Source organism: Phaseolus vulgaris, unplaced genomic scaffold (genome assembly GCF_000499845.2).
Source record: "Phaseolus vulgaris cultivar G19833 unplaced genomic scaffold, P. vulgaris v2.0 scaffold_176, whole genome shotgun sequence".
Lineage (NCBI taxonomy): Eukaryota > Viridiplantae > Streptophyta > Magnoliopsida > Fabales > Fabaceae > Phaseolus > Phaseolus vulgaris.
Window position 1 is genome coordinate 26,833 of NW_027174166.1, and position 11,185 is coordinate 38,017.

General features: G+C 43.5%; 1 protein-coding gene across 1 annotated transcript; it reads right to left on the minus strand.

Annotated features, from left to right (window-relative positions):
- Positions 1–845: 845 nt before the first annotated feature.
- On the minus strand, positions 846–1,223 carry LOC137817578 (uncharacterized). The gene has a single exon (XM_068620858.1). The coding sequence runs from the start codon at positions 1,221–1,223 to the stop codon at positions 846–848; it is 378 nt and encodes a 125-aa protein (XP_068476959.1).
- Positions 1,224–11,185: the final 9,962 nt, after the last annotated feature.

Genomic DNA, 11,185 nt, shown 5'->3' on the forward strand with positions numbered 1-11,185 from the left:
TAGAAGGAAGAACTTCAAATGTGTAGGTGTCTTCATTAAACACTTAGTGTGTCTAACACTAGGGACAAAGTCGCGCTTTGGTGCCCACGCCTATGGAGAGGCCAGTATAACAGCGCCGTATCGTCCATGTAGTGTCTCAAACACCAAGGCGACTGGTCCCTTATCTCTTTGGCGCTTGGTGCCCACGCCTGAGGAGAGGCCTATTACAGCAGTGTCGTATCGTCCTCAGGGTGTCTAAAAACACCAAGGCGAAGGCTCCCGTCCGACACCGGGGCTAGTTATTCATACTTGAGGAGGGGGCGTCCCGAAGGAATCCCTCAACCCCTGCTCAAAGACTAAGACTCTCGGATTTTACCTTATCGAACATCTGATACCGGGGCTAGCTATTCATACCTGAGGAGGGGGCGTCCCGAAGGAATCCCTTAACCCCTACTCAAGGACTAAACTCTCGGATCTTGCCTCGTGTTGGACATACCTGTTATCTTGACCTCTAGGCGCATGCAAGCACTCTTACCACTTGCTTTGAATTCCGATGTCATCTCCCCATTTGGCGACATGTCATTTGGCGACGCCTGATCTTGTGACGCCTAACCTTGGCGACGCTTGATCTTGGCGGCGCCTCGTCTTGGCGATGCCTTATCTTGGCGACGCCTGACGCTGCTTTGAGTCTTTGTCTTTTATCTCCTTAACTTTTGGTCTTACACTTCGAGCGAGAAGAGAAAAAACTGAGACAAGGTTTTCTCGAACTTCTTTTTTTACTTGGGTGACCTCATTAAAAAACCCCTGAGAGGGAAAAAGAGTGTCCCCTTTACAAATCGTATTACATTACTCTCCACTAACATAACTCAACTGAAATAAAATTTCAAATTGGCCGCATTCCAACTGCGCGGAATGGGACCTCCTTCCAAAGTCTCTAGATTGTATGAACCATTCCCCTTGGCTTCGGTGATTCTGAAGGGTCCGGTCCATTTGGGAGACATTTTGTTCTCTAGCTCATATGGGTGAGCTTTCCTCATGACTAAGTCACCAACCTGGAATTGTCGGGGCTTCACCTTGGAGGTATACTGTCGCTCCACTCTTCTCTTCACTGCCTCAGCCTTCATTCTTGCTTCTTCCCTGGCTTCGTCCAATAAGTCCAGATTCACTCGCCTCTCTTCGTTGGATTCTTCAGCCACAAAATTCTGGTAACGTGGCGAGCTCTCGTGAATCTCGACTGGGATCATCGCGTCTGACCCATATACTAGACTGAAAGGCGTCTCCATGGTGGAAGATTGGGGCGTGGTGTGGTATGCCCATACAATCCTTGGCACTTCTTCTGCCCACACCCCTTTTGCTTTCTCTTGTCTTCTCTTCAGCCCTCTCAGCAAAACTCTATTCGCTGACTCTACTTGCCCATTTGTCTGGGGGTGTTCGACTGGTGCGAACACCTGCTTGATGCCTACCTCTGCGCACAGGTTTCTTAGCTGTTGGCTTGCGAACTGGGTGTCATTGTCGGATACCAGCCGCCTAGGCACGCCGAAGCGACACACGATGTTCTTTCAAACAAAGTGCTGCACTTTGTGTGCAGTGATCTGGGCCACGGGCTCCACCTCTATCCACTTGGCGAAGTATTCAATGGCGACGATCAGGTACTTCATCTGCCTTATCACCAGGGGAAACAGGCCTAGGATGTCGATTCCCCAAGTATGAAAGGGCCATGGACTATGTATGGATCTCAACTCCTCTGGCGGCGCCTTGTGCCAATCAGCGTGCCTCTGACACTGCTTGCAATGCTGGGCGTGCCGCACGCAATCCTCTTTCACTGTTGACCAGTAGAAACCTGCGCATACCACTTTAGAAGCTAAAGACCTTCCTCCCACGTGGCTCCCACAGATACCTTCGTGGAGTTTCGCCATTATCCTGATGCACTCGTCGCCGCTTACGCACGTTAGGATAGGGTGTGTAAACCCGTGTCTGAACAATACCCCGTCTACCAGGGTATATCTTGCGGCGTTCCTCTTAATTTTCTTGCCCTCCTCTGGTTCCGCTGGGAGAATCCCATCCGCCAGGTATCGTCTGTATGGCGTCATCCAAGTGTCTCCTTCGGCTAAAACATATATATGTGCATGCTTTCCTTCCTCGGTTGCGTCCGCGTATGTGCTGATGCGGGGCGTCTTCATTGTATCTTGAGTCAAGGAACGATGATTCCTTGGTCTCCCTCTCGCTGTACAAATATGGAGGACGTCCACCCTGTTATCTTCCACGAACTTTCGCGGAGCTTTGAGCGTCTCTTGGATTACTGTCCTCTGTTTTCCCCCCTTGCCTGAGCTGGCCAGCTTGGCAAGCAGGTCAGCTCTGGCATTCTGCTCCCTTGGGACATGTACTAGCTCAAGAGCGCTAAATGCTCTCTTCAGCAATTGGACGTACCTTAAATACGCCGCCATTTGTGGGTCCTTGGCTTGAAATTCTCCCGAGACTTGCCCTGTGATCAGCTGTGAATCACTCTTCACCAGGAGGTTCTGCACACCCATCTCCTTGGCCAGGAGCATCCCCGCGATCAGTGCCTCGTACTCAGCCTGGTTATTGCTCGCTTTAAAAGCGAAACGCAAAGCTTGCTCGATCAGCACACCATTGGGTCCCTCCAAGACTATCCCTGCTCCACTTCCTTGTTGATTGGAGGAGCCATCGACCGAGAGCAACCACTGTGATCCTGACTCCACCTCTTGGTCACCTCCGGGTGAGAGCTCTGCAACGAAATCCGCATATACCTGTCCTTTGATAGATCCTCTAGGCTCGTACTGGATGTCAAACTCCGACAACTCCACCACCCAGCGAACCATCCTTCCAGCAACATCAGGCTTCTGTAGTACCTTCTGGATAGGGAGGTTCGTCATCACCACCACCGTAAAACTGTGAAAGTAGTGGCGGAGCCTCCTGGCCGAGAATACCACGGCCATTGCTACCTTTTCCAACGACTGATACCTCGTCTCTAGGCCTTGTAAGGCCTTACTCACGAAATAGATGGGCTTCTGTACTTGGTCCTGCTCCTGGACTAGCACATAACTGATGGCCTGTTCTATTACCGCAAAGTATAGTCGGAGGGGCACGCCTACCACTGGTTTGCATAGGACGGGTGGTGTCGCCAAGTACTCTTTTAACTTGATGAAAGCTGTTTCACACTCGTCGGTCCACGCAAAGCGACTATTTCTTTTGAGGCACTGGAAATAGGGGTGTCCCTTCTCCCCTCCTGCAGAAACGAACCTTGATAACGCTGTCATTCGCCCTGTCAGTTGTTGCACTTCCTTCACCGATGTTGGGCTTCTCATAGCGATGATGGCTGCGCACTTATCAGGGTTTGCCTCAATTCCTCTTTCTGTAAGCATGAAGCCCAAAAACTTTCCTGCCTCAACCCCAAAGATACACTTCTCAGGGTTCAGCTTGAGGCGATATTTTGAGATGGTGGCGAACAACTCCTCCAGGTCTGTTGTATGTCGCCTTCTATCGCGCGAATTTACCACCATGTCGTCTACATAGGCTTGCACGTTCCTTCCCAACATGGGCGTCAGGACCTTGTCCATTAACTTCTAATAGGTGGCGCCCGCGTTCTTCAAGCCAAACGACATTACTTTATAGCAGTAGCTACACGTCTATGTCATGAACGTCGTTTTACCCTCATCCCTCGGGTGCATCTTGATCTGATTGTAGCCTGAAAAGGCGTCCAAGAAGCTCAGCATCTCACAACTCGAGGCACTATCCATCAAGGCGTCAATGCTGGGTTGTGGATATGAATCCTTGGGGCACGCCTGTTCAAGTCTGTGAAGTCTACACACATCCTCCACTTCCCATTCGCTTTCTTCACTAGAACGACGTTGGCCAGCCACTCGGGGTATTGTATTTCCCGGATGTGTCCAGCACTTAACAACTTCTGTGTCTCTTCCTTCTCCACGAGGCACCTTTCCTCGTTAAATTTTCTCCTCCTCTGCCGCACGGGGCGAACCGTGGCGTCCATGCTAAGATGGTGGCATAGAAAGTCAGGGTCGATGCCTGGCATGTCTGAGGCGGACCACGCAAAAGCATCTAAGTGACGTAAAATCGCCTCTGCCACTTCGTCCCGTTCTTCTTGGCTCAACAAACGCCCCAGTTTGAACGTCTTTCCGCCGATCTGTATCTCCACCACATTAGCCGCCGGTTGATCTCTGCTATCCTTTTTTGTGGGTGTCGCCTTACAGTGCTCTCTAGGCGATGCCCCTTCTACGGGCAAAACGTCGCCACGCCTCTCCTCTATGCGTGCGTCCACTCTAGACGTCGCCTCTGCAGGAGCGGCCTCGCCAGACGTTGATTCCGTAGGCGTCACCTCATTCAAAGGTTCTACTTCCATCGCTGCGTCTGAACTCCGTGGGCGTTCGAACACCATGAACACACCTCTCTTTGTTCTCAAGCTGTTTTCATAGCATTTTCGCGCTTCTTCTTGATCTGACTTTATGACGATCACCTTGCCACTGAGGTCCGGCAGCTTCATCTTCATGTGGCGCGTGGAGGCTACTGCGTTCAGCCTATTCAACGCCTGTCGGCCCAACAGAATGTTGTAAGCTGAGTTGGCGTTTACAACTAAGTACCGAATGCTTTCGGTACGTGAGGCCGTTCCATCTGTGAATGTCGTTCTCAATTCCAAGTAGCCACGTACTTCCACCTGGTTGTCAGCAAACCCATATAAGCACCCGGTGTAGGGTCTCAAAAGGTCGGGAGACAACCGTAGCTTGTTGAATGTCGACCAGAACATAACATCTGCAGAACTTCCCTGGTCGACTAGAACCCTGTGCACCTTTCTCCCGGTCGTGACAACCGAAATGACCACGGGGTCATTGTCGTGTGGCACAACATCTCGTAGGTTCGTCTTCGTGAACACGAGGTCTGACTCCCACGGGTCACCTGAGATTCTTTCTTCAATTGAATTTACTCCCCTCGCATATTTCCTCTGTTGGGAAGCAGTGGGTCCTCCTCCAGAAAAACCACCAGCAATGGTGTGGACTTCGCCAAGGACGGGCATCTCATGCGCTTGTTCTTCCACTGGTGCTGGTAGGGTCGCGGTCGTGGCGGGCTCAGAGATATAATCCTTCAAGAACCCGCTTCTTACCAACTCGTCTAGCTGGTATCCCAGCGACAGGCAGTTGTTGATGTGGTGACCGAAAGCTTCGTGGAACTCACACTAAGAGTCCTTGCGAGGCCCTAACACCTTGTCAGTCTTCGTCGGTCGCCTCAACCTTTCAGCTATATTGGGCACGGCGATTAGGTCCTTCAACTCCACCACAAAGTCGTACCTTGCTGGTCTGGCCCTTTCCCTGGCCGGACGATTTTCTCCCGCTTGACCCTTGGGCTGGGGTTTTCTTGCCTCATAGGGGCGTCTCCCCTCTTGCTTCTTCCTTCCCGTCGTGGTCTCGTTGACCCTGACGGGTTGAGCTCGCGTCTGTGCCCTCGGGCGTGAGGGTGCGACGCTCGTGCGCTTCTCACACACCTCTCCCTCAGAGGCAATATGCTCCACCGCGCGACGCCTTATTTCAGCGAAGGTCCTGGGGCGATTGTGAATGATGGATTCGCAAAAGGGGCCGGGACACACGCCTTTCCTGAACGCGTACACGATCATGGGCTTTTCCGTAGTACCAACCTTTACTACTTGGGCCCCGAAACGGTTGATGTACTCCTTCAAAGTCTCACCCTGGTACTGCTTTACGTCGAACAGATCATACGAAACGGGCGGTGGGGCCCTGTTCGCTAGGTATTGCTCCCTAAATAGCCGCGACAGCTGCGGGAAGAAGGTGATATGGCCGTCTGGAAGGCTGATGAACCAATCCATGGCCATTCCCGTCATGGTGCTCATAAAGAGCTTGCACCTCACGGCATCGGAGCCTCCTACTAGCACCATTTGCGTGTGGAACGCGGTGAGATGTGCTTCAGGATCCTCCATCCCGGTGAAGATCACCTTGGGCCCTGCGAACGTGTTGGGGATCACTGCTTCCAGAATATCCTGCGAGAATGGTGTGGAAAATTCCCTTGGTGGGGTGAGACGTTCGGTCTCATCTAGGTCACGTTGCCCTTGGTTATTGCCCAAACCACGGCGCAACTCTTCATTGATACGATGGAGCTCTGCGTTTCTCACGTGGGAAGCCGCGAGATCCGCCTGCATATGTTCTTGCTCCGCCCTTGATTCTGCCATTTCCTCCTGTAGTCCTTGCATCATGTCCATGACCTGCTGCATGGACATTTCCTCACTTGCTGTGCGCGTGGAACCTTGTCTCGTGGCCCTCATTCTTCAACGTTTTCTTCTGGATTTCTCCTGTCGTTATGGTAGCTCTGATAAACTCTCTCAAACCGTCGAATTGAAACCTGTGATGAGACTGATGTTTTAAATCGGCTCCATGGTGGGTGCCAAATGTTCCTGCCGGTTGACCTGGGTGTGTCTTTGTACGGGACCTTGCCCGTCAGCTAGGGACACCTTCCTTCTGGTAATCTGTGAGCACCTGCAAAGAAGTGGACAAATGGGCGCCCTAGAGGCCGCTTGCACTCCGACGCTCAAGTTAGCTAACAAGGAACACCAAAACTCTACACCTCCGTATCGGAGCACCGTGGATGGCACTCTGAAGGTGGTAAAATGAACTGTGTATTGTGTGCTGTTTCTGGTTCTGGCAAACGATCCTTCTCTAGTCCCTTGTGCGTAGCATAAGAGCTCGAGCAAGCAACTAGAGTGTGTCTTCGGGAAAATTCGCCAGAAGTTCCCTCCCTGCTTCGAACGCTCAAAAACCCTTTTAACGCCACCCTACATTAAACACATCTTAAAGCACATTTAAGGTGTTTTAAGGCGCATTTAACACGTTTCCTTAAAAACTTTAATGGGGGCATTTAAAGCGTTAACTGAAAAACATACCTGACGAGGAAACATTTAACGTTTCCTCATTTACTTTCTCTGCTAACTTCTCGTTGACTTACGATCTTTCTCTGACTTGATTACTATCACGCGTGGAGGGACCTCGTGGTGGAGCATCCCAATCTTAGGGACATTCCGTCGCGCGAGTTCCCTTCTTCTCGAAGTGCCGCTGGCGCAGGGGGTGACATTCTGGGTGCCAACTCATGCTCCCAAGGTTTCAGTCACTTACCCTGGGAGTGTATCTACCTTCCTCTCGCACCACGCCCCTGGTTCGTCCCTGGGCATGACCCTCTCTTGGGTCGTATCTATCCTAGGGAGCACCCTGAGGTGGCGTGGGCTTCACGAGTCGGGTTGCTCCCTACTGGCGCTAGTACCATGGCCTTGAAGCCACCTTTCTCTTCACTTTATTACCGTTTCTGAGCTAGGCGGGCCCGAAGCCCCGTGGCGTCACTCCCTCCATGGTCTTTCCTACCAATGAGTATCGGGGAGTAACACTGTTGGTGGCTTGCTTGGCGACGCCTTATCTTGGCGACACCTTGTTTAGGCGACGCCCTTCCTTGGCGATGCCTAGTCTTGGCGACGCCTTATGTAGTCACTCTGTTGACTTCCTTTCTTTGGGGCCCTTCATGTGGTCCCACCATATGTTGACCTTGGCCCCGACGTTGACTTTGACTTTGGTCAACGCCCGGGGACGGGACGGTACAATAGAGAATCTTTTCATTGGTATAATAGACTACCATCTAGTCTGTTCTTACAATTCTTTATGAATAAATATAGTTTACTTATGTATCGTTTTTTTTAACATATGAGTTTTGGTTTAATCCCCCCATATTTTTGTATTTTATTTATTTTTTCTTTTTTTTAATAATTTTTTTTTCATGTGATGGTAAATGATTGTTGTTACTTGAGGTGTCAGCATAGCTAAGATGTCAAGTTGCATAGTGATACCTAGCATGAAAGCTTTTATTTAAAAAAAAAGAGTAAAATTTTAAAAATAATTAGTAATTTATGTTACATTTAACGAGTTATATATACTTTCCACGGAAACTATATTTTTTTTCTTATCAATATTCATGAACACATTAAATATTTTAAAAGCAAAGCAACTTAAACTTTTTTTTAATTCTCTATAAATTACTCATGTAAATTCAAATACTTTAATTTTTTCAATAAAAGTTAATATCTTAATTATTGTTAATTTCTTACGTATAATATATTTTTTAATTCTACCAATGTGTTGAAATAATGAATCTCAAACTTACATTCTGTTGGCGTGATTGTTTGATGTATTAATTATATAGAAATTTTCAAATTATAAATTTACCATAAAATGTACTTTAGACTATGAAACTAGTGATTCCATACTTGTAAGAATTAAAACCAGAGAAAAATTACTTAATTATAACTACCAAAACCAAAATTTGCTCATTTTATAAAAATAAAAATTTAAAACTTGTGAAATGAAATAATTTTTTTTATACATTGTATAATCAAAATATTCTCACACTACAATAAAATCATTAAATAGAAACCAATTTTAGAGACAAAAAATAATTAGTTGTTACATTGACTAAATTATATACTATTTTAGAGATTAAAAAAATTATTGCTATCTAAATTAATTTATATTATTGATAAATAATTTTTAAATTGGTATCTAATTAGCTATCAAAATTTTAACTACCGATATTTTAGAATATAAAATAATTGGTAGCTAAAACTTTAGTAGCTAATTAGATACAAATTTAAAAATTATTTATTAATAATAGAAACTAATTTATATACCAATAATTTGTCTAGTCTCTGAAATAGTATCTAATTTAGTCAATATACAACTAATTATTTTTTTTTCTAAAATTTGGTTTTTATTTAATGATTTTCTAGTAGTAGTGTAATTTTATTAGTACTAAATACCTATTAAGTCTATATAAGTTCATAAAATTTATTTAAAACTTTTACTACAATAATTCTTTTGAGACTGTTCTGTGGATTTTTCTTATAAGAATTCAAAAATATAAGGAATTTCCATGTATATTTTCCGAAGTCCTATGAAATATGAAAAATTCTATTAGTGTTTGAAAACCATATAATACTTTTTTAAAATTATTATTAATAAGTTATCATTAATGGGTAGCACTATTTTTCGAAAAGAAAACTGTTTTTTCTTGACTATATTTATTAATGCATTAATATTTTAAATGTAAAGTATTAATTAATATTTTAAAGTTAGTATTTATTAGCATTAAATTAAATATTCATGTATGCATTAAATACTTTAATCTTTTTAATGAAATATTTAATATATTAATTAATGTTTTAGTTTGTGTACCTCTAATATATATTTTTATCAGATTGATTTGTAGAATTAATTTATACTTGTCTGAGTTAACTGGATTCAAATTCCTTCCGGATGTACTTGTTTTCCTTATTCCAGGCTGTGATGAAAGGTATGCTCTCTTTACTTGAATCTTAATTTAAATTTTTTTATGGGGAAGGGGTGAATGTTAACAAAAATAGGGTGAGCTTAGGAGTAAGTGGAAAAGAAAGATGTTGAACTTGGATTTTTTTTATGAGGATAGTACTTTTCACATGTAGATCCTTATCTTTTCATAGATTCAAGTTTAGTGTATTTTGTTTTGGTTATATTAGTAGTCAAATTATCGACTATTCATTCTATAATTCACTTAGAGTATCTTTTTTTTAGGTTATCTTTGAAGGAATTGGTACTGATCCAAAAAGTTTTTTGAGTAAAGATTTTTGTAGGGTGGTTGAAGTCCAAATATGATCTATGCTATAATTGTATTGTTTAAATCTTTGATGAGCAGGTTTAACTTTGTTAGACATTTTAACAAGAACTTTTTCTTTCTGGTATGGGTACTGGTGTAATTTGAATTTGGATTTTCTTACTCTGGTTAGCAACATGGTGGTTTTTGTATAAGGATTGTGACATCCCTAAGGTGTCTCCTTTTTAATTCATTTATATTCTTTTCCAAAAAAAAAAAACAAGGTTATTCAAGTTGGTATTCCAAGAATTATATACAACATATTATTTTAATTAATTGTTTAAAAATTAGCTGCTAATTATGTAATTAATTGTATATAAAAATATTGTAGGGATCAAATTATAAGAATATAGCTTTGTTTATTATCATAATACTTCTCTTCAAGTGGTAGTAAGAAAAATTTGAACTGTCTAACATCTAAAAGAAGAAATTGAAATCATATATAAGTTTGAGATGATGATTATTTGAATTGGTTTGTTCTTGGTTTTGATGCCGAGGCAGTGTTCGGATATCAAAGAATGAGTAGAGGTGAAAATAACATGAAAAAATTGGAAGCCGTGTTATATTTAGAAGAAGTGCGGATGAGATTTGAAGACAAGGAAAAGTTCGTGGAGTTTTTGGAGATCATAAACGATTATAGAGTTCATAGGTTGGATCAAGTTGAACAACATTTTTTCCTTCAATTCTTCACATAATAATATATCACCATTTCTCCACCTCTTCCATTTTCTGTTGTCGTGTATTATTAGGAGAGAGAGAGTTTTGATTTTCTTAGAACATATTGATTTATTATATCTTGTTCATTTTGTAGAATGAGTGTTGGGAGTGTGGTAGAAAAAGTGGAGGAATTCTTAAAGGCCACCGTGATCTCATTATGGATTTAACAAACTTTCTGCCAAAGGGATATGAAATCCTTCTTCTACCTAAGGGTCCAGTCCAGTTGGAGATGCTATCAGATATGTGCAGAGGTTAAGGTAAAAAATGTTAACTTTCACTCTATATTTATTATATACACATACATGCTATTAACCTATGCTTTTAATATAAGATATTCTTTGTGTGCTAATCTAAATTGAACAAGTTCAATATTTTGGTAGTTTGATTGGTTTGTTTTCATGCAGGATCGATTTGAAGACACAAATGAACCTACAAGGCATTTGTAAAGATATTAACTGATAGGAACAAATATGGCATGTCAGTTGGTGAAGTATACCATGAGGCAAGTGTTGTCTATGTATTTGTTTTGACAAATTGATTTTTTTCTTCTTCTTCATTTCTTTTTCTTTCTCATTCCCTTAATCATATATATATATATATATATATATATATGTTGGACTTCCCTAGGTTGAAAAACTTTTTGAGGGTCACCATGATCTTGTTCGTGATTTCGCTATGTTTTTGCCATCTGAGGATGCTTAAGGAGAGAAGATGTACTTCATTATGGGGAGGAAAGAGGTTGTTGCATTGGTCAACAGATCAAAGACTTAAACCAACTCTTAAATTG